The sequence below is a fragment of the Bufo bufo genome, chromosome 1 (assembly GCF_905171765.1).
Source record: "Bufo bufo chromosome 1, aBufBuf1.1, whole genome shotgun sequence".
Lineage (NCBI taxonomy): Eukaryota > Metazoa > Chordata > Amphibia > Anura > Bufonidae > Bufo > Bufo bufo.
The window spans coordinates 542522384-542549664 of NC_053389.1; the positions used below are offsets into that span (position 1 = coordinate 542522384).

General features: G+C 42.9%; 1 protein-coding gene across 2 annotated transcripts in view; it reads right to left on the bottom strand.

Moving 5' to 3' along the window:
* Positions 1 to 27281, bottom strand: part of TBC1D22A (TBC1 domain family member 22A) — a 741029-nt gene that overhangs the window by 554709 nt on the left and 159039 nt on the right. For both annotated transcript variants that reach the window (XM_040412231.1, XM_040412223.1), the window contains one exon: positions 4396 to 4466. In XM_040412231.1, coding sequence (XP_040268165.1) covers positions 4396 to 4466 — 71 coding nt within the window. The remainder of the gene's footprint in view (positions 1 to 4395; positions 4467 to 27281) is intronic.

Consider the following 27281-nt stretch of genomic DNA (forward strand, 5'->3'; position numbering starts at 1 on the left):
CAAGGGTTAACAGCCAAACAAGACTATCTTTATTGCCCTGACTCTGCCGTTTACAGAAACACCCCATATGTGGCCGTAAACTACTGTACGGCCACACAGCGGGGCGTAGAGTGAAAGGTGCGCCGTTTGGTTTTTGGAAGCCAGATTTTGCTGGACTGGTTTTTTGACGCCATGTCCCATTTGAAGCCCCCCTGATGCACCCCTAGAGTAGAAACTCCATAAAAGTGACCCCATCTAAGAAACTACACTCCTCAAGGTATTCAAAACTGATTTTACTAACTTTGTTAAACCTTTAGGTGTTGCACAAGATTTAATGGAAAATAGAGACACAATTTCAAAATTTCACTTTTTTGGCAGATTTTCCATTTTAATATTTTTTTTCCAGTTACAAAGCAAGGGTTAACAGCCAAACAAAACTCATTATTTATGGCACTGATTCTGTAGTTTACAGAAACACCCCATATGTGGTCGTAAACCGCTGTACGGGCACACGGCGGGCTGCAGAATGAAAGGAATGCCATACGGTTTTTGGAAGGCAGATTTTGCTGGACTGGTTTTTTTGACACCATGTCCCATTTGAAGCCCCCCTGATGCACCCCTAGAGTAGAAACTCCAAAAAAGTGACCCCATTTTAGAAACTACAGGATAGGGTGGCAGTTTTGTTGGTACTAGTTTAGGGTACATATGATTTTTGATTGCTCTATATAACACTTTTTTGTGCGGCAAGGTAACAAGTAGGGGTGCACCGAAATGAAAATTCTGGTCTGAAACCGAAAATTCAGGATGCCCTTGACGGAAAACCGAAACTGCCTTTTTGCCCAAATACTTTTAAAATACTTTTTTTTAAATGATTTTATTAATTAATAATTATTTTTCATGAATGAAATTCATCTGTGGGTGGCGCTGTTATGGAGGGGGGGAAATGTGCACTGTTATGGGCATAACAGTGCACAGATCCCTTTCCCCATAACAGTGCACAGATCCCTTTCCCCATAACAGTGCACAGATCCCTTTCCCCATAACAGTGCACAGATCCCTTTCCCCATAACAGTGCACAGATCCCTTTCCCCATAACAGTGCACAGATCCCTTTCCCCATAACAGTGCACAGATCCCTTTCCCCATAACAGTGCACAGATCCCTTTCCCCATAACAGTGCACAGATCCCCCCTCCCCATAGCAGTGCCATAGACCGATCCCCCTACCCATAACAGCCCCGGCCCTGCTGCTCACAGCAGACTAATCACTCACTGCATCTTTATTTTACCTTACAATCGTGACGCTCCAGTAACAACTCTGCAGGCAGAGCGGAGGGCGGCGTAACGTCACTTACTCACGTGACGCACCTGCTCCGCCCACTTTATGAATGAAGAAGGCGGAGCAGGCGCGTCACGTGAGTAAGTGACGTTACGCCGCCCTCCGCTCTGCCTGCAGAGTTGTTACTGGAGCGTCACGATTGTAAGGTAAAATAAAGATGCAGTGACTCAAAGTAAACCGCCCGCCCGACGCGGGTGACAAATCCCACAAATCCCAAACCCCATATTTTCTGCCGATATGTACCAATATCGGCCGAAATGGATTAGGCCCATTTTCGGCCGCCGGAATTTCGGTGCACCCCTAGTAACAAGAAATATATTTTTTTGGCACGTTTTTATTTTTTGTTATTTACAACATTCATCTGACAGGTTAGATCATGTGGTGATTTTATAGAGCAGGTTGTCACAGACGTGGCGATACCTAATATGTATACAATTTTTTTTATTTATGTAAGTTTTACACAATGATTACATTTTTAAAACAAAATAAATGTTTTAGTGTCTCCATAGTCTAAGAGCCATAGTTTTTTCAGTTTTTGGGCGATTATCTTAAGTAGGGTCTCATTTTTTGCGGGATGAGATGACGGTTTGATTGGCACTATTTTGGGGTGCATATGACTTTTTGATCGCTTGCTATTACACTTTTTGTGACGTAAAATGACAAAAAATTGCTTTTTTTACACCGTTTTTATTTTTATTTTTTTACGGTGGTCACCTGAGGGGTTAGGTCATGTGATATTTTTATAGAGCCGGTTGATACGGACGCGTCAATACCTAATATGTATACTTTTTTTATTTTATTTAAGTTTTACACAATGATTTCATTTAAAAAAAAAAAAAATCATGTTTTAGTGTTTCCATAGTCTAAGAGCCATAGTTTTTTCAGTTTTTGGCCGATTATCTTGGGTAGGGTATGATTTTTGCGGGATGAGATGACGGTTTGATTGGTACTATTTTGGCGTACATGCGACTTTTTTGATCACTTTTATTAGCTTTTTTGGGAAGTAAGGTGGGCAAAATTTCAATTTTCTCATAGTTTTTATTTTTTTATTTTTATGGCGTTCACCGTTCGGGTAAAGTAACATGACCGTTTTATAGATCAGGTCGTTACGGACGCGGCGATACCAAACATGTGTAGGGAATTTTCTTTTTTTCATTTTTAATCAGTGATAAATGTGTTTTTTGATTTTTACTTTTTTTTTGACACAGACCCACTTGGTTCTTGAAGATCCAGTGGGTCTGATGTCTGTATAATACAGTACAGTACAATATATATTGTACTGTACTGTATTTTACTTACACTTTGTCTGAACAGATCTCTGCCTTTAGCACAGATCTGTTCAGCACCATGGACAGCAGGATGCCTGAGACGGCGTCCTGTTGCCATTGGAACCTTCCCCGTCTGCTCAGTAGTTGTCAGAACTTCGCAGACAGGGAAGGCATCCTGCTGTATGGAAAGGGTTAAACGGCTGACATCGCATCACCGATGTCAGCCGTTTATACCAGGGTGTCAGCAATGTGCTGACACCCTGGTATAACCACTGTCCACCAACGATTATTCAAGGGGAGGCGGGTGGGGGATCGCGATCCCGCCTGCCGCACCGCCCGCCTCCCGCGACACCCCCCCTGCACCACCCGCCCACATAATATCATTCAGGGGTGCAGGGGGGGTTAATAAAACATTTTTTTCGGGCATTTTAAAGTTTGATCAGAATCGGCTAAAAACGCAGCAAACCGCAGGTCTGAATTGACCTGCGGTTTGCTGCGATCGCCGAAACGGGGGGGGTCACATGACCCCCCCCCCCCCGGCGTTGTGACAGGATGCCGGCTGAATGATTTCAGCCGGCATCCCGTTTGGATTAACCCCCGGGGCGCCGCAATCTCATTTTAAACTCATGACGTACAGGTACGTCATGTGTCCTTAAGGACTCGGGAAACATGCCGTACCGGTACGTCATGGGTCCTTAAGGGGTTAAAGGGCATCTGTCAGCAGATTTGTACCTATGAAACTGGCTGACCCGTTACATGTGCACTTGGCAGTTGAAGACATCTGTGTTGGTCCCATGTTCATATGTGCCTGCATTGCTGAGAAAAATGATGTTTTAATATATGTAAATGAGCCTCTAGGAGCAGCGGGGGCTTTGCCATTACACCTAGAGGCTCAGCTCTCTCTACAACTGCTGTATCTTCTGCACTTTGATTGACAGGTCCAGTCACCCCTTTTAATCAGCTGTTTGAAGAGGCCACCATGCTCCAGAGACCGGCGCGGCCTCTTCAAACAGCTGATCAGTAGGGGTGCGAGAAGTTGGACCTCCACCAATCAGACACCGATGACCTAATATGATGTCATTTATCTGTTATAGACAGGTTTTTACGATTTTTTTTTTTTTAATGGGAAAACCCCTTTAATAAGACAGCATTTAGCTGACTACTAGACTACTGAATGTACAATAGTAAAGTGCGCAATCCAATGAGGCTCAGAGAGCAGGAACTCTAACGCTGAGACTACAGCTTTGTGCTTGTAGAAGATTCCAATTAAAACTGTCAAAATTGTAAATAAAATCCACTAAACTGCAAACATATTAGCTCTCATTAGCATGAGGGAAAAGGCATTTTAACACTGGAAATTAAACTCAATCTGATGTAAACACTTTGTTTTCCCACTTGATGTCATGCCAAAAGAGGATAGCTGTTTAAAACATCTTTCCGAGAGAAAAGGGAGAAAAAACAGCAGTGCTAAACACAGAATGCTAAGGAGGTGAAGTGCATGGAGATCCAGTGATGAGGTCTCCACCATCCTCCAGAGTAAGCCGTCTAAGAGAATCCATCCAGAATTCTACAGCTGTTAAAACTGGCACCAGTTAAAACCATTAATATTAAAGAGGATCAAACCTGACAACTAATACATTTCTATAAACATCGCCGACATTTTCTCTTGCATATTTTCTAATAAAATAATTTTTCTTAAAATAAAAAAAATAAAAAAGAAGAAGAATACAGAGTAACTGAAATAACATCACCCAAAATGTCTCATGTATGGATGCACAAGGTGTTCTTTTCGCAGCCCAGGATTTACTTACAGACAGCAACTTCCAGGTTATGGATCTGACAGGTTTTGGAATTCCAGACCAGCTCAACTTCCTCAGCTCATCTGCAAAAAAACAAAGAGCGTGATAAGTATCAGACATTTAGGTCCCTTTCACACGAGCGAGTTTTCCGCGCGGGTGCAATGTGTGACGTGAACACATAGCACCCGCTCTGAATCCTGACCCATTTATTTCAATGGGTGTGTGTACATGAGCTTTTTTTTTCACGCATCAGTTCTGCTTTGCATGAAAATCGCATCATGTTCTATATTCTACGTTTTTCACGCAGCCCTGACCCCATAGAAGTGAATAGGTCTTCAGTGAAAAACGCATTGCATTTCCTTAGTGATTTGCCATGTCAAATAATTTTCTTAGCGAGTCTGAACTGGTCTCTCTTCACACTGACATCACAACCTCTGTCATCAGAGAAAGCACATATATGCAGATTCATTCTGTGATGGAGCCCGATGAGTATCCTTAATTTATAATGGGAGGACCAAAATTCTTTCAGGTTTCCAAAACAGCTATTCTTGGAGGGTGAGGCCTAGCAAAGCATGTGAGGAGACATTTAGGGTCCATTCACACGTCCGTGAGTGTTTGCGGAGCCACAGATCCGCAGATCTGCAAAACACGGACACCGCTAATGTGGGTTCCGCATTTTGCGGACCCCACATCGCCGGCACTTAATAGAAAATCCCTAATCTTGTTCGCAATTGCGGAAAGGAATAGGATATTTTTTTCAGGAACGGAATTGCGGATATGTGAATGGACCCTAAGGCCCTATTCACACATCCCCAAAAAGGTCCGCACCTGTTCCGCAATTTTGCGGAACGGGTGCGGACCCATTCATTCTCTATTGGCATGATCGTGAAGCAGAGAGCACACTATGTGCTCTCCGCTTCCGCATTTGTGGAGTGCGGCCCTGAACTTCCAGTCCGCAGCTCCGCAAAAGATAGAGCATGTCCTATTCTTGTCCACAGCTGCGGACAAGAATAGGCATTTCTATAGGGGCTGCCGCCCAGGTGTGTTGCGGATCCGCAATTTGAGAGAGAGAGAGAGAGGGAGAGAAAGAAAAAAAAAAAACACATTTGAATCTGCCTTGGTGAACAATAAATTGCCACTAGAGTCAAATTTTTTGACTCAAAATCTATTAGACTTTGACGCTATAGGGGTTGGGACATAAGAGTAATTTCCTCTGGTGGGCTCAAGGAACCCCAGTCCGATCCTGGAGGTGAGTGAGAGAGCTACAACTTTCCTAGTCTATGACCTATCCTTCCAAGCTAAGAGTGGTCGCCTCTGGTGATGTGTATCTGTTCAATACACATATTGTGGTCTGTTAGTGGTTAGATGTTAATGAGTGAATCCTTCGTAATACCGCAAGTTCTGGATGAGGATGCAACACTGTTTATGTTGTCTCTGATCTAACTGGGGATATTGAAAAGTACTGCATATTATGTTGAATGTCTTGTTTAACCTACTGTTCTCCTGCTGATATATAGGTTGGCCTACTTAAGATTCTGTCTTTTGTGTTGAAGAACCTTGATGGATGCCCAAGCAATATGTATGTGGTTAAAAAGCTTCTAATTCCTTTTCTTCACTTCTTCTCAGGAGTACTCACTACGTACTACTTGAGTACAGGAATGCATTTGCCTCCACTTAGCCTTGGTTGGGGAAATGTGTACAAGGGGGTTGATGCTGTTTACTTGCAGAGTTCTAGATATTATTCAGGGATTTTCCAGAGAGAGAGTCTGAGCTGTTGAACCTTTGTGAATGCCGCCTACATATTATGCTGTTTAGAATTCTTATTTTTGCCCCGAAAGACTGCATGGACCATGGAAAGTAAGATGCATCTTACTGTGTGGAATGTACAGGGCATGAGGGAGGCCTCAAAACGTTATGCGGTGTTCTTAGCCCTGCAGAACTATCAGCAGCCATAACATAACCATCTGAAACACGGCAGACTCACGGTGTGATGGAATTATGTTCCAGGGATATGGTGTCGGGAAATGTGAGAGAGCCTTCACACGTGGCAGATTTTGATCCAGAAGATTTCTGCGACTAAAAATCACCTCCACTCATCTGAATTGGGCTTGCAGAAATCCATGTGCCCCATTCAAATGAATTGAAATTATTTTCAGTCGCAGAAATCTTCCAAATTTGCACATTAAGGCCCCTTTCACACGGGCGAGTATTCCGCGCGGATGCGATGCGTGGGTTGAACGCATTGCACCCGCACTGAATCCCGACCCATTCATTTCTATGGGGCTGTGCACACGAGCGGCGATTTTCACGCATCACTTGTGCGTTGCGTGAAAATCGCAGCATGCTCCTCTTTGTGTGTTTTTCACGTAACGCAGGCCCTATAGAAATGAATTGGGTTGCGTGAAAATCGCAAGCATCCACAAGCAAGTGCGGATGCGGTGCGATTTTCACGCACGGTTGCTAGGAGACAATATTTTACCATGGTGATGGATCATGTGATGAACCATGTGATGACCGGAGTGACGTCACCACAGGTCCTTTTCCTGCAATCAGCAAAGAAGGAGACAGAAGAGATGCCGGGCTGCGCGATCAAGTGGACCAAGGTGAGTTTAATTATTATTATTTATTTTTTAACCCCTCCAGCCCTATTTTACTATGCATTCTGTATTCAGAATGCTATTATTTCCCCATATAACCATGTTATAAGGGAAAATAATACAATCTACAGAACACCGATCCCAAGCCCGAACTTCTGTGAAGAAGTTCGGGTTTGGGTACCAAACATGCGTGATTTTTCTCACGCGAGTGCAAAACGCATTACAATGTTTTGCACTCGCGTGGAAAAATCGTGCATGTTCCCGCAACGCACCCGCACCTTTTCCCGCAACGCCCGTGTGAAAGAGGCCTAAGGCACCCTAAAACAGGAAGAGGCATCTTTTTTTCCACATCACACTACTGTACGGATGAAGAGAAGTGGCAAGACAACACAACATTAATCATACATAATGCAGACACTCCATAAGAGGCGCTTTCCCCCTTAAATAACAATTCTCCCTGCTGTTTATAACCCAAGCCTAAAGTGCTTATGACAATACAATGCTTATTTTCCACAAATGGGTTTCATTTCCTAGCAACATATTTAGAAAGTACAAAGAACCTCATACAGCAGCCCAAAGATACATAAAATTGCTTCAATTATGAGAAAAAATATTTGCAATCCACTCTCTGTACAGAGCTGAGAGAGACGGTAAATATCATGAAAGTTCTGCAAGATGGATGTAGAAGTGAAATGACTGTGCTCAATATGCTAGAAATGTTGTTTAGTACTAAACAGAAAAAAGCGAGTCCTATCCTCTGCTATATCCTAAATGGTTTTGCAGGAATTATTTATATTTCCACAGCTGCTATATACTGTGCACATATTTCACAGTGCATTGTGCGAATCGCTCTTATTTATGGTGCAAGCTTCTTCTTCCCAAGCCGGAACTCCTATTCTGTTCACCTTCATGCCCATATAAAATACCTTTATATTAACAGTAGAAAATACTTAGAGTAATTGTGTGCCTTCTTCACTGGCAGCGCACATATCAACCAACCAACCAAAAGACTTTAAGTCCTTAACAAGAGTGAACATTAGGTTGTAAAATAACCAATTATGCAGGCATTTGGTCTAGCGGCAAATTTTACACTAGCCCAATACTGCCCTTCTTTGGAGTATTGTAAAGAAAGCACAGTTCTGATCAGCGCCTCATGGGCTTTGAACCAGGGAACAAAGGTTCAAGATCACTCTAATGTTACAATAAACAAGTCAGTCAGTCCCTGTTCCCATGCTGCAGGTATTAAATGAAAATTTCCCCAGCACAAGAATAAATTGTGCCAGAGCTGTTCATAGAGCATTAAGCACACCGAAAAAGTGAAAAATATCCATAGCACTCAACCTTCAAATATACCATTTTAAAGAAAAGAACTTTTAATACTATCCTACCTCAATACAAAAATACTTCAATTACTCTTACCAGTAATATGTTTTCCATGAGCCCATGACAGCACCTGTGAGAGATCCTCCCCCTTCCGGACAGGAAACAGGAACTTCCCAGATCTTTAAATTGGTCTACTGCCTTCCACCACTCAGTATTTGACAAGATTCCTGGGACCAGCAATACACCTATATATAGTGAAACTTAGAAGACAAGCAAAAAACAAACCAGAAAACCAGGCATATCTCTTCTTTGGCACAATACCAAAATATAGATTTCTCTCTTTTTCATCATCATTTCTATTTATTTTTTGCAATATATATATATATATATATATATATATATATATATATATACACACACACACACACACACACACTCTCTCTCCTTTTTTTTTGGGGGGGGGGGAGAGGGAATTATGTAGGTGCTGTCATGGGCTCATGGAAAACATATTACCGGTAAGAGTAATTGAAGTATTTCCATTACGCCCCATGACAGCACCTGTGAGAGACTAGACTAGATGACTATTAGGGAGGGACTACAGCCTGCAGAACCTTTCTCCCAAAAGACATATCCTGCACAGATTAAAGGTCCAACCTGTAGTGCTTGTAAAACGTGGAGGGGGAACTCCCACGTTGCTGCCCTACAGATTTGCTCAATGGTAGCGCACCCTTTTTCTGCCCAGGAAGAGGCTACTGCCCTGGTGGAATGAGCTGAAAAATCTGAAGGTACCTGACAATCTGATTGTGAATATGCCAGACCTATCACTCTCTTGATCCATCTGGCTAAAGTACGGCTTGTAACTTTCGAGCCTCTGTTCTGACACTGAAACTGAACAAAGAGTTGCGGGGTTTTTCTAAAGCCCTTCGCAGACTCTAAATATGCACAGACACACCTTCTGACGTCTAAAGTATGAAAGGACTTTTCCCCCTCGTTCTTTGTGTCCTGACAAAAAGAAGGGAGAACTATTTCCTGACTTTTATGGAATACTGACACTACTTTGGGCAGGAATGCAGGATCCGGTTTAAATACAATTCTATCCTCCAGAATCTGAGTATATGGTGGGGAAGATGACAAAGCGGATAGTTCTCCTACTCGTCTGGCGGATGTAATGGCCACTAAAAATACAGTCTTATAGGACAGCATCTTTAAGGGGATGTCCCCAAGAGGCTCAAACGGAGCCTTGGTTAGAGCAGATAGAACCAGGTTAAGGTCCCACGGGGCTGATTTAGATTTAACTGTAGGACATAGTCTAGAGGAACCCTTAATGAACCTTTTGACCCAAGGATGAGTAGCTAATCTAAAGTCAAATAGAGCACTCAGTGCCGAGACCTGGACCTTGAGAGTGCTGGGTTTAAGCTTTTTGTTAAGGCCTTCCTGTAAAAAATTTAAAATTAAAGGGATGTTGGGTGAGCCAAGTCTAGGCCTGGCCCTGCAAACCGAAGGAAGGTCTTCCATACCCTCAGATAGATTTCGGAGGTGACCTTTTTCCTACTGGCTAGAAGAATCCCAATGACTTGTTCTGATAGGCCTCTAGACCTGAAGAATGTCCTCTCAAAATCCAGGCTGTCAGGTGGATGTTCTTGACTTCCGGATGATGTAGAGGGCCCTGATATAATAGGTCCTGTTTCTGGAAGTATCCAGGGATCGGCTATTGATTGTCTCCTCAACCAAGTAAACCAGACTCTTCTTGGCCAAAACGGTGCTATTAGTATCACTGTTGCCTGCTCCCCCCTGATCTTCTGGATCACTCTGTGCAATAGGCTGATGGGAGGAAATGCATAGACTAGGCCCTTCCCCCATGGCTGTGAGAGCGCATCTGTGCCTATCGACTGATCCTCCCTGCTCAGAGAAAAGAAAACTTTCGCACTTTTTGTTCTCTACCGAGGCGAATAGATCTATTGTGGGAGATCCCCATAGGGCCTCTATTTGGTGAAATACCTCCTGATTCAGACACCAATTCGCCTGGCTGAATCTGTGTCTGCTGAGAAAGTCCGCCTGGTGATTCTCTGAGCCTTTCAAATGAACCGCTGAGAGAGAAAGAGCTTTCCCCTGTATTAGCAAGAAGATCCTGGATGCTAGCTGCATTAGTTGAGGAGATCTTGTTCCCCCTTGCTTGTTGATATAAGCTACCACCAAGGCTTTGTCGGATAGGATCCTGACATGTTTTTGAGGCACTGATGGGTGAGTTTCCTTTAATGCTCACAGGACTGCTCTTAACTCCCTGGCATTTTGGGACTGAGCACTGTGGGTTTTTGACCAAGGGCTTGCGTCGGTGATTATTAAGGGGTCGTGTCTCAACCACTCTACTCCCTGACTTAGGTTCTGAATTTTTAGCCACCAAGCTAGGGACCGGGTTACTGACCCCGGGACTACAATCTTGCGATCCAGGGATAGCAACCTCCCGTCCCATTTGGACAAAATGTGCTATTGAAGTATTCTGGACCTGAATTGGGCCCACCTCACAGCAGGAATACAAGCAGTCATCAGACCCAGAATAGACATTGCTTTTCTTAGGGATACTTCCTTGGTTTTGCTGAAAGACCTGATTTTCTGCTGAATAACTTTCTTCTTGTCTACCGGAAGATAAGATCTCTGCGTCTGAGAATCTAATAGGATGCCTAAGAAAACGCAGTTGGGGGTTGGAATCAGGGACGATTTGTCCCAATTTATTAACCAGCCCAGGCTCATCAGGGTCCCCAGGACTTCCTGTATTTGAGATCTCAACAGCTCTGGGGACTGCCCTACCAAGAGAAGGTCGTCCAGGTATGAGATTATAATGATGTCTGACCTTCTTATTTCTGCCATTACCTCCGCCATTAGGTTTGTGAAGAGCTTCGGCGCCTGCGATATCCCAAAAGGAAGTGCTCTGAACTGCAAATGGACAATTGATTCTTCACTGCTACCCTCAGGTATTTTTGAGACAATGGATGAATGGGTACGTGATAGTAGGCATCTTTTATATCTATTGAGGCCATCACGTAGTTAGGGAACAGATGGAGGACCGTAGAGGAGATGGAGGACCGTAGAGGAGATGGATTCCATCCTGAATTTCTGGTAGGTCAGATATTGGTTGAGACTCTTCAAATTTATTATCAGCCTGAACGTCCCGTTGGGCTTGGGAACCAAAAATAGGGTTGAATAAAAACCCTCTCCTTGTTCGTTCTTTGGGACTGGAACAAGGACTGCCTTTTCCAGGAGGTTGTTTATTTCCTCCGTAAGTGCCACCTGTTTTGGAGAATGTTGGTTTAAGGAAGTAATTTTGAATGCCCTGGGTGGTAGCCTTTTGAAGTCTAGGCGGTAGCCTTCCTCTATAATACCCCTTACCCAGGCGCTTGCGATAATATTTCGCCAGGCAGGAGAAAACGAAGAAAGACGACCACCTACCTGGGGTCTGGCATCATTGTTGAGTGGAACTTGAAGTCTGAGGTCTGGATTTAAACAGCACGCTTTTTGATTTATTGGATCTCCATTCCCTTCTTTTCTTCTGATCCCCAAAACCTTTCCTTCTCTCATTACTCCGAAATGGCTTCCCCTGTCTAGGAAAGGACGGTGCTGGAAATCCTTTTTTCTTATCAGATGCCTTATCTAAAATATCGTCCAAGGCAGACCCAAACAAAACATTTCCTTGGCAAGGAAGGGCACACAGCTTAGACTTTGAAGCCACATCTCCCTTCCACCCCTGCAACCATAGGGACCTTGGCTGAATTGGGACCTTGCCACCGAAGTAGTCGCTATATTTGGTTTAAAGGCAGAAGTGGATGCCTCCCATTTCTTCCTTAAGTAGGCATCTGCCTCAAACGGGAGAGCTGATTTTTTATTTATCTTAGCTACGGGGGCGTCTACCCTCGGTACCTCCTGCCAAGCTGATACTTCTTGATCGTCAAAGGGGTACACCCTAGACTTTTTTGGCTTTAGGCTCTCAAACATGAGTTCTGGCCTAGACCTGGACTCCTTTTCTTTCTCCAGCTCCATCGTGGATCTAACCGCCTTTAATAGTAGATCCGTATCCTCCGCTCTGAATAACGGCTTCCCTGTCAAATCCTCAGAGGAGGAATCTGAGCTTGCAATGGCGCCCTCCTCAGACTCAGAATCCATAGTATCCTCCACTATCGTCTGAGCCTTCTTATGTCTGGATGAGCTAGGCAGGGACTTTTTAAGATCTTCCACAGAAGAACGAACTTCCTTTTTAACTAACTCTTGGATACTTTGTAATAAAGATGGCGACTCATCTGCTACCAACTTATCCAGACATGGTTGGCAACATGTTTTGGGGTAAGACGGGCCCAATTTACGCTTGTAAATTTCACATTCCTTAGCTCTTGTTTAGTGGGTAGCTTTTTTTGGGGCTTCTTTAACCTGCATTTAATAAAACAGCCTAATCAGTCTAATTCTGACCACAATAATAACTCCCCAAAGGGAGACGGTGGGGGTTAACCCCTCTTACCCCCAGGAGTACCATGCTGGATTCAGAAAGCTGCTCCTGTCTGTCAGTGCGCAGTTGCACTTCCCCTTCTTCCTGCATGATGATGCTGCTTCAAGGGGGGCAATGGAGGGAAGAACTGGCCGTCCGGACCAGTATCTGCTCGCTGCTGCTCCCTCCATGTTGGCTGGCCCGCGTTCCCTTTTTCAAATAGGCCGCGCAACGCCGGCCATGTTTAAGCTCCTCCCCTTCCGGCCGGTGGAACGCACGCGTCACTTCCGGTGCGACGCGCACGTCCAGACTCGGCCTGCCGCAATGAGAGGAGAAGATCCACCTCCCCCCTCACGCCGAAACTTCGCCGGCTAGGCAGGGACAACGAGGAGCTACAGGCATCCCCCCATGGCTCTGAAGTAGGGAAGAAAACGCCGGGCTTCTCAGCGGCTCCTAGTGGAGACTTAAGCCGACAGGTACCTCCACTAGGTTTCCATCGTTTTAACCCTAGAGGTCCTGCAGCCCAAAGATAGACCTGAGAAGAAATCCTCCTGTCTCTGGACAGGAAACAGGAAAGAACTGAGTGGTGGAAGGCAGTGGACCAATTTAAAGATCTGGGAAGTTCCTGTTTCCTGTCCGGAAGGGGGAGGATCTCTCACAGGTGCTGTCATGGGGCGTAATGGAAAAATGAGACTGAAAAGACTTCCAAAGAAAAACGTGGAAGACAATGTTCAGTAAATAAACCACGTTTGTGATGCCTCCGTTTCATCCACACAATTAGAGAGGCCTTTGTCAAAAAAAAGTTTAATTTATGTTAAACTTCAAGTTCAATGCCTAATGCTATTATGCCAGAATGTGCATGAAATAAATAAAACACAAAGTCAAATACATACAATACACACATAATAAATGTAATATTGCACAAGCAAAGGGGGGGGGGGGGGGGGGGTGGGGAAGGGGAAGGGTTGTCATTACTCCTATAGGCTCTGCTCTCTTTGCAACTGCCATGCTCTCTGCAATTTCAATGACTAGGAGAAGTCCAGGTGTGATCACATTTACAGTCTGGCCATGTCAATTAAAGTGCAAAGGATGTGTCAGTTGCAGAGAGAGCAAAGCCTCTAGGAGTAATGACAATGCCCCCATTGCTCCTAAAGCTTTATTTGCAATATATATATATATATATATATATATATTTTTTTTTTTTTACTTTCTTTTTTTACTTTTTATTTAACAACTTTTAGCCCGCTTAGGGATCTTTTGATCTATTGTCCCATACACCATAATAGAGATATATTATGGTGAATGGGATACTGCCACTCTGCCTGCTGAGCTGTGCCTCATGCACAGCTTTGCAGGCAGATTGCCATGAGAGGCCTGGGAACCTTCAGCACGCCCCAGGCTGTCATGGTAACCAATCAGAGCCCTGTGATTTCAATGTGGGGGCTCTGATTGGAAGGCAGAGGGAGCCACATCCCTCTGCCCAATTTCACACATGCCGTAATCGCCATTGAACAAGGCATCTGAAGGGTTAAATGACCGGTTTTGGCAACATAGCCAATCCCAGTCATTGCGTTGGGTGCGTACTGTATTATACAGCCAACACCAACTGCATATGGAGTGGGCTCAGAGCAGCAGCCTGCTCCATACAATCCCATGCATTTATGTGTTAAATAGGAAGTATCTTGGAGTTATGGCATTTTTCATTTAATTCTGCATTATTAGACAGATTTAAATGAATATAAATTTAAGATAATGTCATTAAGAGAGTTTTCTGAAATATTTTCACTGATTCATGGGGATCAGACACCCGGGATCTCCGCTGATCAGCTGTTTGAGAAGGCACCAGCGCTCGCAGCAGCACCGTGGCATTCTCCATGCTAAGCATAGCGCCATCCATTTCATAGTGGCTGTGCTTGGTATCACAGCTCAGCCCGATTCACTTAAATGGGGCTAAGCTGCGACTAAGCCATGTGCAGGGAAAGCTCCAAGTACTGGTGCCTTCTCAAACAGCTGATCGGCGGGGGTCCCAGGTGTCCAGAGATTAGGTCATCGGTAAAAATATCTATGATAACCCTTTTAATTCAAGTACTATTATCTGAATAAACAAGCAGGAAATAATGCCTCAAAAGTCAGAAGTCTGCAAAGATAAGACATTCTGAAAACTAACACTGTTATACAGCATCTACACAATCATAGTAAGTAAATTAGAACTCCATCACAATTTACACAGTCATTTTCTAACTACAAATGTCTATTGAAAACAACAAAGCAACGGAGCAGAAAGTAACATGGTTGTTGCTGGAACTGTATACACAACGCTCTTTGAGCACAATGTATACAGCAATGTCAATGGAGAACTGGCTGACAACGAAAACCGGCTTCCCTTTCTCCTACGATCTCTATGCAACTGCCATCTCTGTCTGGGTATATACACTGTGTGTGTTATATATATATATACACATACATACATACATACATACATACACACACACACGCACCCTCTGTGTGGAGGGGTTTCACTTGTTGGGGTTTCTTTAAAGGTGCCAGACAAAAAACCTGTGGCAAAAAAAAGGATGAATTATCCAACAAGAATATAAATTGAAATAAAATATAGAAATTGGGATTTTATTAGGATGGTTTTACATAGGGCATTTTTGAGCACCAAACCACCATCGGGAAAACTTAAAGGGAATCTGTCATCTGCTTTTAGCATTTTAAGCTGTCACCATTGCCATGTTCACTAAAGTACCTTATTTCCTGCAGTGGTCTTTTTACTTTATTTCGTTTTGTCATTTTGATTTTAAAAAAAGCTCTTTTTCTGATATGTTAATGAAGCCCCTGCAGTGCCCAGAGGGGCGTTTTTTCCTTCTCTGGAGCCCGGTGACGCCCCCCTGCAGTGCCCAGCCCGCCTTAATTTGAAGCCCAAGAACGCCTCCTGATCCTGAAATAACCTCCCACAGCGCCGGCAAACGGTTCCGCCCCCTCGCCACGTCATCTTCTACTTTCAAGAAATGCCCCGTTCTTCTTCCTGCAGCCTGCGCGATCATCAAGCTCCTGAGGCAACAGCGCTCAGATTACGTCACTGGGCTCGGCGCATGCCCAGTGAGACTTTTGAGGCTGTTGCCCTCAGGAGCTTGCGCGAGATTTCTGGCGGCCGACAGGAAGAACGACGGGGCATTTCTTGAAGGTAGAAGATGACGTGGCGAGAGGGCGGAACCGTTTGCCGGCGCTGTGGGAGGTTATTTCAGGATCAGGAGGCGTTCTTGGGCTTCAAATTAAGGCGGGCTGGGCACTGCAGGGGGGCATCGCTGGGCTCCAGAGAAGGAAAAAACGCCCCTCTGGGCACCTTGGGGCTTCATTAGCATATCAGAAAAAGAGCTTCTTTTTTTTAAAATAAAAATGACCAAACGAAATAAAGTAAAAAGACCACTGCAGGAAATAAGGTACTTTAGTGAACATGGCAATGGTGACCGCTTAAAATGCTAAAAGCAGGTGACAGATTCCCTTTAATTGCTCACAAATCCAAAAAAAAAATATAATCCAACCTAAAACTGAGCTAAAAAAAAAAACACAAAAGCTAATGGGCTTATTCTCATCTTTAGAATGTTGCTTTAATTCATTCCCTTCCAGAGTGCTCAGCTTAGAGGGAACTGGATGTACGGTTACCATACTGTTTTCTGATAATATGGTAAGCATATTTTATCTGCCAATCAAGGGTAAGATACATTTTCCACAACAGACCTTTTAAGGACCAAATCAAAAGCGAACCCCACAGGTGTGTAACGAGCCATACTGTTATAAATATGTCAGCATCAGAGGCGGGACAGCCCAGCTGATTATTATTCTATAAAACTATATTCACATCAATATTCATAGATTTCGACACACTACATTACACAAAGAAAGGTGTGTAATAGAGCATGAAAAAGGCTAAACACAATTTATCTCTATCTAAAGAGAATTCACCCTCTTCCACTACAGTATACTCCTTTTTAATACTTTAGATTGGTCTGCACATGTCAAAATAGGCAAAAAGCCACCATGAATATAGGTCAAAGATGACATCCTCTTATATACTAACAAACACGTTTTAAATGAAGTCTGAATGGGTTCTCACAATGTTTTGTAGTTTTTATGTGGTTTTAAGGCAAGGTCCTTAATAAAAGGATTTGACTTCAGCAACATCAAGGACATGCCTTCCAAATCAATGTCTGGACGAATCGGAAGCTAACTGCTATGTATATGCAATGCTAAGCTGCTGAATATGCTGAACAACGTCTATGAAGATAAATCACCAATACACTGACAATTAAAGTTCCTTTCCTTCTCTCAGATACTCACGTAAATACAAGGTTCTGTTGCCTTTCCTTACTGAAAGTACATGATTAGAGCACAACACAGCGGTGAAAGGGTCAAATAAACTAAAGGGATAGTCCGGGATTTTGATATTGATGTTCTATCATGTAAATCCCTTACTCCATGTTACAGTTAACGTAATCCTCGACATGACACACCATAATGTGTGCAGAACCCAAAAAACTTTCAATAGGTTTCGCAAATAGGTAAACTCTGCACAGATCTGCATTTATCGAAACCTGAACAGTGTAAGGGGCCCTCCCATGAACAGATTACGGCTAAGAAGCGCTACTAGTAACGCTCTTTAGCGATGACCTTGCAGTGTAAATTCACCGCCAATTACGATCATTTATTGGGTAATTGGATTGTTTGTGCAGCACAAAAGATCATTCTTTCCCAGTGGCAGATCATGCTGTGTGAACATGATCTGCAGCTGGGAAACGACACAGTATGGGTAAAGGAGATGGCATCAGCGATCGCCCCTCCCCCCATACGCTGGAAGAGATCGCTGCATGTAAATGCAGCGGTCTACTCGGCTAGCGATCAGCAGATTGAAATCCGCTAGATCATCATCCCAAGTAAAGGGACCTTTAGGCCTGCAAGATGTTCTTATTTTTCTTCTTCGTACACTATGAGCATATAACGTAGTAAAACGTCACGGATCTTTTTGAATAGGGGGCTATATTGTAACACTAAACCAGGAACTCCACATAATGCTTTTTCCGCGATCCAAATGTTTGTCGCTGTGACAGAGCATTCGTTTTGTTAACATCTTGAGTCACTGACTGGAGAAGGACAAGGCACTATTTTAGCTTCTAGGATTTCAATAGAAAGCATTATTCTATGTTATAACATATATGGTGCACTGTAACATGTATCTCCATAACAAAGTAAAAACTTGGCAATGTTTTAAAATGTCACCCTCAACTGTTCTGCGTGGAAAACGGAGTTCATTTATTAGTGGCCGTATCTGAGCAGCTCACGCTCGTGATCCCTCCCCTGTGCTGTCAGCTACTAAAATTAGACAATGAATCTTGTGCTTCCAGTATAATTAAACTATCCATGATAGCCTCTAATGCTATATTAATCACACAGTTGGAAAAATTTAACTCAATTGTCATTGGTTATTAAGTCAGAACATTTCTGAGGAAAAAAAAAAAAGTTATTGCTGCCAAAGAAAATGTTTATGGACCGAAATAGAACCGTCTCTGGACCCAGAGCAGCGGGTGTTTTTTCGATACCTGCGTATGATGATGTGCTAATGACTGTATTATTCAACACGGTCACATTGATGTGTAGGTATCATTGCTTGTAGGTGTTACCGACCCCCTCAAAGTGATGTGTCCCTATACAGTCAGCACAGATTGGACAGTGGCAGAGCCTAACACTTGGTTTTCCATTTATTTATATACCTTCAAGTGGAATAACATAAAAGATTTTCCAGAATTGTAATTTCATAGAGAATACAAGTACCGTATTTTTCACTCCATAAGACACACTTTTTCCCCAAAGGTTGGGGGGGGAATGGAAGTGTTGCAAATATTCATAAGTGCTTACATTATTGAAGCGCTCATTAGTACACAATAGGACCAGGGAACAGTGAATATAGCACTCCTGGTGCTGGTTGTACTCACCGCTCCCTGGTCTTCTGTCGTGCACCCGCCTTGCTGTGCTCTGGGAAACGTCAGGTCACATCACTCTGCAGCACTGTCAGAAGACCAGGGAGCGCTGAGTGCAGGAAAAGCATGCTGGATCTCGAGATTGGTGGAGCCATCCAGAGACGCAAGTCTATTTATTTATTTTATGTTTGATCTGAGGTCTGATGAGGACTGAGGGTCTGATTTGGGGGTCTGATCTGAGTTCTGATGAGGATTGTGGGTCTGATCCGATGTCTGCAGAGCATTTGTGGTCTGATGAAAAATATTTTTTTCGTATTATTTTCCTCCTCTTAATCCAAGGTGCGTCTTATGGAGCGGACAATGCAGTATTTACTAAAATAAACATGTCAGGAGAGGTGACATATCTTCTCCAATTGAACCATACTACAATCACTCTGCCAATGCTGCTAGCCATTCCGCAGGAAGGAAGAATAGCACTGCCAACCAGTTAGTACTTTTCCACCATAGCGGACGGCAACCCTGAGGAATAGCGACACTCTTCAGTATCCATACAAGGACAGGTAAAAGACCACAAATGTTGCAACAAACAGATATTATTTTTGCTGACCTAGAAATCTTACAAGCAAAAGGCTTCATAAATATGGTGGATTTTGTGCAATGAAAACGGTGTGGAAACCGCCTCCCTTTGTCGCTAATGGGAGACCAACCAATACCGAAAAAAAAGGTCAGGAATAAGCATTTTCAGAGCAACTACTATATTAAAGCATGAATAAATATGATATGTATACATGACTAACATTTTCACAAGGTATGGAAATTAAATTGGGTTGTCTAGTGACACACATCACCGATTTATCCTTCTAAAAAACCTTTAAGACTTTGATGCTAAAGCTTTTCTCAGAGCATGCCTTTGCCATAAATGTTTCATTTCAACAAATCCTGGCATTGTGAATATATTTGCAAATCTTTAGTCAGCTATTTTCTATTTCCATTTGGTTGAAAGTAAATCTTCCAGATTCTGAAAAACTGCCTGCGGCAGGAGCCTCCCGCCTCTATTAAAGGGGTTTTCTGGAAATACAATATTAAAGAGATAAGTCATCAATATCAGCTGTCTGAAGAGGCCATGATGCTCCGGGGAGAGCTGTGGCCTCTTCCTAGGCCAGTGATGTCACGTTCATCAGTCACATGGCCTGTGTGCAGCACAATCTCATTCAAGTGAATGGGCCTGGGCTGCCATACCAAGCATAGCTGCTATACAATGTAAGGCACTGTACTTGGTAAACTAGGGGGAGGCTGCAGTGCTCACTGGAGTGCCACGGCCTCTTAAAACAGCTCATCAGTGGCGGTGGCAGGAGTCAGACACCCACAGGTCAGATATAGATTACTTATCCTGAGGACACAAATATTGTGCTTCTGGAAAATCCCTTTAACCCCAAGTCCTCTGCCTTTTACTAGCCAACAGAAGAGACCAGAACACATTCCCACCACCTCAGAGTCCAGTTTCGACACGCTTCACAGCATTCCAGCATATGCAAGAGTGGATAGGTGATTTTTACACACCATTCACAGAACTCAGAAGTGCAGGATCTTCTGATTCATGGTTGAAGTTTGGTTTCTCATATATGCAGCTAATAATTCCTACATTCAACCAGGACAGATCTAGCAGATCAGATATTTCACCAGCCGACTTGTAACATAGATGGCAGACTACTACCAGTGTTTGCCTATGGAGACTGCGTGGCTGTTTGCTTAAATGTATGCACTTGTGGTGGACGTGGCTGAAAGATCTAAACTCAATAATTAGTAGGGTGGCCAGAAACTTTTAGACAAATAATTTCTATGTGCCTAGGCATGAACTGTAGAAGACAGCAAGTAAATATCACCAGAGGGGGGGGGGGGGGAGAATGACTTGCAACCTTGACAAACATAAACGGGATGGCAGAAGATGCAAAAATGACAAATAAATTAAACGGATGACAGTAAATGGAGAGTATGGCAGAATGTGCAAAAATGACAACTATAAATGGAAATGGCAGAAAATGCTAAATAACAAAAATAATTGGAAATCATGGCAAAATATGCAAAAATGACAAAAATAAATGGAAGTGATGGCACAAAAACCAAGGATACAGACTGACGAACAGTGTTAAAAATCACAGAAAACTAAAAATCAGTAAACAACTAATCAATTTAGAAGACTGTAAAATATACACCAGTGTAAAGGAGAAAATCACAGATTACCATATGCAGTAATGATGTACAATATTTCTCCCACACTACAGAAACATACCAGCAGTATGCATATATGTGCACAGTGCTACAGGATACATAAAGGAATTAAACAAATCAATCAATTAAGAAGGCATGGGCGCACATTCACACACGTACCCCCCCTAAATAACTGACAGTGAGCCTGGGATGAACTTGCAGTAACCTCCATGTAGGTTCTGATTGCTTTTCAATAATGTAGCTCCATTAAGCAAGAGGGCATTACAATCCTTTAAAGCATGGAAAACTGAAGTAGCTCTTCAATTCTCATTGCAGCCATCTTATAAGAACCAGGAGCTTTATTTCCCTTTGTGACCATAATCTTGAACCTATTTCCACTAATAAGGCTTCTTTGGCACACACATACTAGCAGTTGGCACAACAACTTCTCTGTATTCTTTCCTGCCATTTGGTGAAGCTTTCAGAAGTAGCCATTTGGGAATGAATTCTCGCACAGATGCAAAGTTGCTCTGTTACTCAGTTGGCTGGCATGAAAACAGCACAGAGGCTGCAGGACATTACTAATCTGGATAAATGAAAGTATAACATGGGGAAAAACAGGCAAACAGTAAACGTGTTATTGGTAGATTGTATACTACTGATCCTCTGGTGTGCTAACACTTCCCATCCCCTCCCCTGACATAACTGTTATTTTTCCTAGAAATGAAAGAATAAATTGACACACTGACACTGTCCAATGCTGCCAGCGTAGAGGCACAGCACTTTGACAAAGAGAATGGTGAAGCCGGGTTGTGAATTTATGAGATAATATGAGGAAGAGGTTCTGAATGACCCCGAAACGCATTGAGCCATACCTGTTGTGGCGAAAATAACCTTGCCACTGGATTTTGGAGGGGCCTGTTTGCCAGCCTCTTGCCTCAGGATTATGGCCCATATACTAACTTTGAAGGAGAAGACAGACCGGCCGCACAGCTAAAATCAGTGGAACTGTTTTGGGCAGGAAAGCCATGCTTGCGGTCGGCCAAATGTGACTTCTATGGGATTCGGGAACCCCTGCTCGGATCTGGGTGATTTTTGGATATAGGAACATAGGAAGACAGGCACTCTATATGAGGTCACCAGCAGATATCAACAAAGGACAAGGGATAGTGTGTATATGATAAAAACTATATTTATTTGGGTAGTAATAAAAACGTTATCAATATAGGTTACTCCCAATGTACAGGGAGAGGAGTGGGTGGTGTAAAATAGATGAATAGATAAATGAATAAAGAAAAAGAAAAATAATGTGAAAATGTGATGATAAAACACCCTGTATTGGGCTATAATTCCAGAATCATGGTATGTAGAGCTTTAAATATTAGACAAATATAGTCAATAGTCTGAGATGGATTCAGTTGATTAAAATAAGTAAAAAGTTAGTACATAGATCTAAATTGTCACAGGTTTAAAAGAATATATCAGCAGCATTCCATATCCGATGTATGTGTATACACAGCTATGCAAAAGTTATTTTCAGCGAACCAGTGCCTGGTGGCATCCCACCTAAAATTGGCTATCTGGTCGCTGTTACCTTTCTGGAGGATCGTCGGTTCTTCTATGTGGTTGTCTCCGCGCAGGATCCTCTGTGTGCTGTGGATGCTTAGTGTGGTTATGGATAGACGGGGCCGGAAGTACGGTTGCAGATGGATGCGATGATCGCAAAGGGCTGCTGTTTGTGGATCGGTCTGTCGATGCGAATGTTGCGGTCTTTTCCTCTGGTCAGCGGGCTGCTGACTGTGTCTGGCGTTCTTGCAACGTGCAGCAGTTTAGCGCGCGCTTTAATTCCCGGTGTTGTCAATGGATGGAGGCAGCCTGATGGTGCAGGGGAGTTTAGAAGCGCTTTCCAGGGCTTGGATAACCATACGCGTTTCGAAGGATTGCAGCCTTCTTCATAAAGTGGTGCCCCATATATACATTTTATATATATATATATATATATATATATATATATATACACACACACACACACACACACACACACACACACACACACATACACATACACACAACTCACGCTTTTCTGTTGACTCTATGCAGTAGCCACTCCTGCTACGCCTCCCCTCTCCATGTCAGCTAGGCAGAGCAAGCCCAATGAAAAATTACAGATCAAAGCAGGCTGAGTTTGGTTACAAAATCCAGCAGGAAGCTGATGAAAACAGGAAGTTCTGCATGTAAGCATCCTGCCAGAATGCAGTGATGCTAATGAGAGGAAGGAAAGTGCTGACATTAAAAGCAGGTATATGGGGCAAAAATATGCAGTGATTGTGGTACCCAGGGCAGGTAAAAAAGGATGAAACAGGAGAATCGAAGCTTTTAGTTTAACAAAAAATGCCAGAAGAGCCTAACTATAAGTAGTTATATAATAATAAAACTATGGCACAATTATGTATTCAAGTTGAGTACATAGTAACATCCCAAAAAGTTTAAGAGAACTTCCTGTATAAAAAAAAGTAGTTTATCACTATAGTTGAGCTTTTCAGGATCCCAATGTACTACAGTCCTGATCAAAAGTTTAAGACCACTTGAAAAATGGCAAAAAATCATATTTAGCATGGCTGGATCTTAACAAGGTTCCAAGTAGAGCTTCAACATGCAACAAGAAGAAATGGGAGTGAGACCAAACATTTTTTGAGCATTAAATTTAATGAAAACAAAAACTGAAACAGGCTGTTTTTCAGCTGATCAAAAGTTTAGGACCACACCTCCAAAAAAAACTAAACCCCCCCCCCCCAAAACAGAAATCCAACTTCCAAACATGAACTCCGTAATGAGTAGCTCTGCCGTTATTGTTTATCACTTCCAAAAAATTTTTGGGCATGCTTGATGCAAGCGTTTCCATGAGGTGAGTGGGAACATTTCTCCAAGTGGTGAAGACGGCCGCACGAAGGCCATCTACTACTAAATGAGATAGACAAGGCGGCAAATCATAATGGAGGTGGTAATTATGGGGGACTTCAACTACCCAGATATACACTGGGAAACTGAAACTTGAATATCTCATAAAGGAAACAGCTTCTTGGCAATAACCAAAGACCATTACCTCTCCCAACTGGTTCAGGACCCGACTAGAGGGACAGCCATACTGGACTTAGAATTAACCAATAGGCCTGACAGAACAACAGACGTGCAGGTTGGGGGACACCTGGGAAATAGTCACCATAAAGTGATAACCTTACAATTATCATTCAAAAGAGCATTTCTAAAGGGAGGAACAAAAATACCAAACTTCAAAAAAGCTAAATTTAGCCAACTAAGAGGCCATAGGCCTAACTAACTGGGACAAAGTCCTCAAAAAAAAAAATACAGCCACAAAATGGGATATCTTTAAAAGCATCCTAAAATCTCATTGTGAGAGGTACATACCGTATGGGAATAAAAGGTTAAGGAACAAAAAGAAAACAATGTGGATAAACAGAACTGTAAAGAAAGCAATAATTGACAAAAAGAAAGCATATAATACACTAAAACAGGAGGCTAGCACGGAAGCCCTCAAAAATTATAAGGAAAAAAATAGAACATGTAAAAAACAAATAAAAGCGGCCAAACTAGAGACTGAGAGATTAATTGGCAAAGAGAGTAAAACTAACCCTAAAATGTTCTTCAATTATATAAATGTTAAAAAGTATAAATCTGAAGGTGTCGGCCCTTTAAAGAGTAATAAGGGGGGAGTCGCAGAGAGCGACGAGGAGAAAGCAAAGCTGTTAAATATTTTTTTCTCCAATGTATTCACTGAGGAAAATAAACTGTCAGATGAAAACCTGAATGTAAAAATAAATTCCCCATTAAAAGTGTCCTGTCTGACCCAGGGAGAAGATTAAAATAGACAAATCGCCAGGACCAGATGGCATACACCCCCGTATCCTAAGGGAATTAAGTAATGTCATAGCCAGACCCTTATTTCTGATAATTGCAAACTCTATACTGACAGGGAATGTCCCACAGGATTGGCGCATGGCAAATGTGGTGCCAATATTCAAAAAGGGTCCAAAAACAGAGCCTGGAAACTATAGGCCGGTAAGTTTAACATCTGTTGTGGGTAAACTGTTTGAAGGCTTTCTGAGAGATGCTATGTTAGAGCATCTCAACGGAAATAAGCAAATAACGCCATATCAGCATGGCTTCATGAGGTCATGTCAAACTAATTTAATCAGTTTCTATGAGGAAGTAAGTTCTAGACTTGACAGCGGCGAATCAATGGATGTCGTATATCTGGACTTCTCCAAAGCATTTGACACTGTACCACATAAAAGGATAGTATATAAAATGAGAATGCTCAGACTGGGAGAAAACGTCTGTATGTGGGTAAGAAACTGGCTGAGGGATAGAAAACAGAGGGTGGTTATTAGTGGTACACACTCAGATTGGGTCACTGTCAGTGGAGTACCTCAGGGGTCAGTATTGGGCCCTATTCTCTTCAATATATTTATTAATGATCTTGTAGAAGGCTTGCATAGTAAAATATCAATTTTCGCAGATGACACTAAACTGTGTAAAGTAATTAACACTGAAGAGGACAGTATACTACTACAGAGCGATCTGGATAGACTGGAGGCTTGGGCAGCTAAGTGGCAGATGAGGTTTAACACTGACAAATGTAAAGTTATGCACATGGGAAGGAATAATGCAAGTCACCCATACATACTAAATGGTAAAACACTCGGTAACACTGACATGGAAAAGGATCTAGGAATTTTAATAAACAGCAAACTAAGCCGCAAAAACCAGTGTCAGGCAGCTGCTGCCAAGGCCAATAAGATAATGGGTTGCATCAAAAGGGGCATAGATGCCCGTGATGAGAACATAGTCCTACCACTTTACAAATCATTAGTCAGACCACACATGGAGTACTGTGTACAGTTCTGGGCTCCTGTGAACAAGGCAGACATAGCAGAGCTGGAGAGGGTCCAGAGGAGGGCAACTAAAGTAATAACTGGAATGGGGCAACTACAGTACCCTGAAAGATTATCAAAATTAGGGTTATTCACTTTAGCAAAAAGACGACTGAGGGGAGATCTAATTACTATGTATAAATATATCCGGGGTCAGTACAAAGATCTATCCCATCATCTATTTATCCCCAAGACTGTAACTGTGAGGAGGGGACATCCTCTGCGTCTGGAGGAAAGAAGGTTTGTACACAAACATAGAAGAGGATTCTTTACGGTAAGAGCAGTGAGACTATGGAACTCTCTGCCTGAGGAGGTGGTGATGGTAAGTACAATAAAGGAATTCAAGAGGGGCCTGGATGTATTTCTGGAGTGTAATAATATTACAGGATATAGCTACTAGAGAGGGGTCGTTGATCCAGGGAGTTATTCTGATTGCCCGAATGGAGTCGGGAAGGAATTTTTTATTCCCCTAAAGTGAGGAAAATTGGCTTCTACCTCACAGGGGTCGTTTTTTTTTTTTTGTTTTTTTTTTGCCTTCCTCTGGATCAACTTGCAGGATGACAGGCCGAACTGGATGGACAAATGTCTTTTTTTGGCCTTAAGTACTATGTTACTATGTTACTGTCTGGAACTGTTTTCCATTTTTGTAAATTTCCCTTGCCATCCATCCCCAAAGGTTCTCAATTGGATTTAGATCAGGGGAACATGCAGGATGGGCCAAAAGAGTGATGTTATTCTCCTGGAAGAAGTCCCTTGTCCTGCGGGCATTGTGTACTGTAGCGTTGTCCTGTTGAAATACCCAGTCGTTACCACACAGACGAGGGCCCTCAGTCATGAGGAATGCTCTCTGCAACATCTGGACATAGCCAGCGGCCGTTTGACGCCCCTGCACTTCCTGAAGCTCCATTGTTCCACTGAAGGAAAAAGCACCCCAGACCATTATAGCGCCCCCTCCACTGTGGCGCGTAGAAAACATCTCAGGTGGGATCCGCTTGTCATGCCAGTAACGTTGGAAACCATCAGGACCATCCAGGTTAAATTTTTTCTCATCAGAGAATAAAACTTTCTTGCACCTTTGAATGTCCCATGTTTGGTGCTCTCTTGCAAAGTCCAAACGAGCAGTTCTGTGGCGTTCAAGGAGACGAGGTCTTTGAAGACGTTTTTTGTTTTTGAAGCCCTTCAGTCTCAGATGCCGTCTGATGGTTATGGGGCTGCAGTCAGCACCAGTAAGGGCCTTAATTGGGGTCGAGGGTCGTCCAGTGTCTTGACGGACAGCCAATTGGATCCTCCGGCTCAGTGCTGATGAAATTTTTTGGAGTCTTCCACTTGACTTTTTTGTTCCATAACCCTCAGGATCATTTAAGAAATTCCA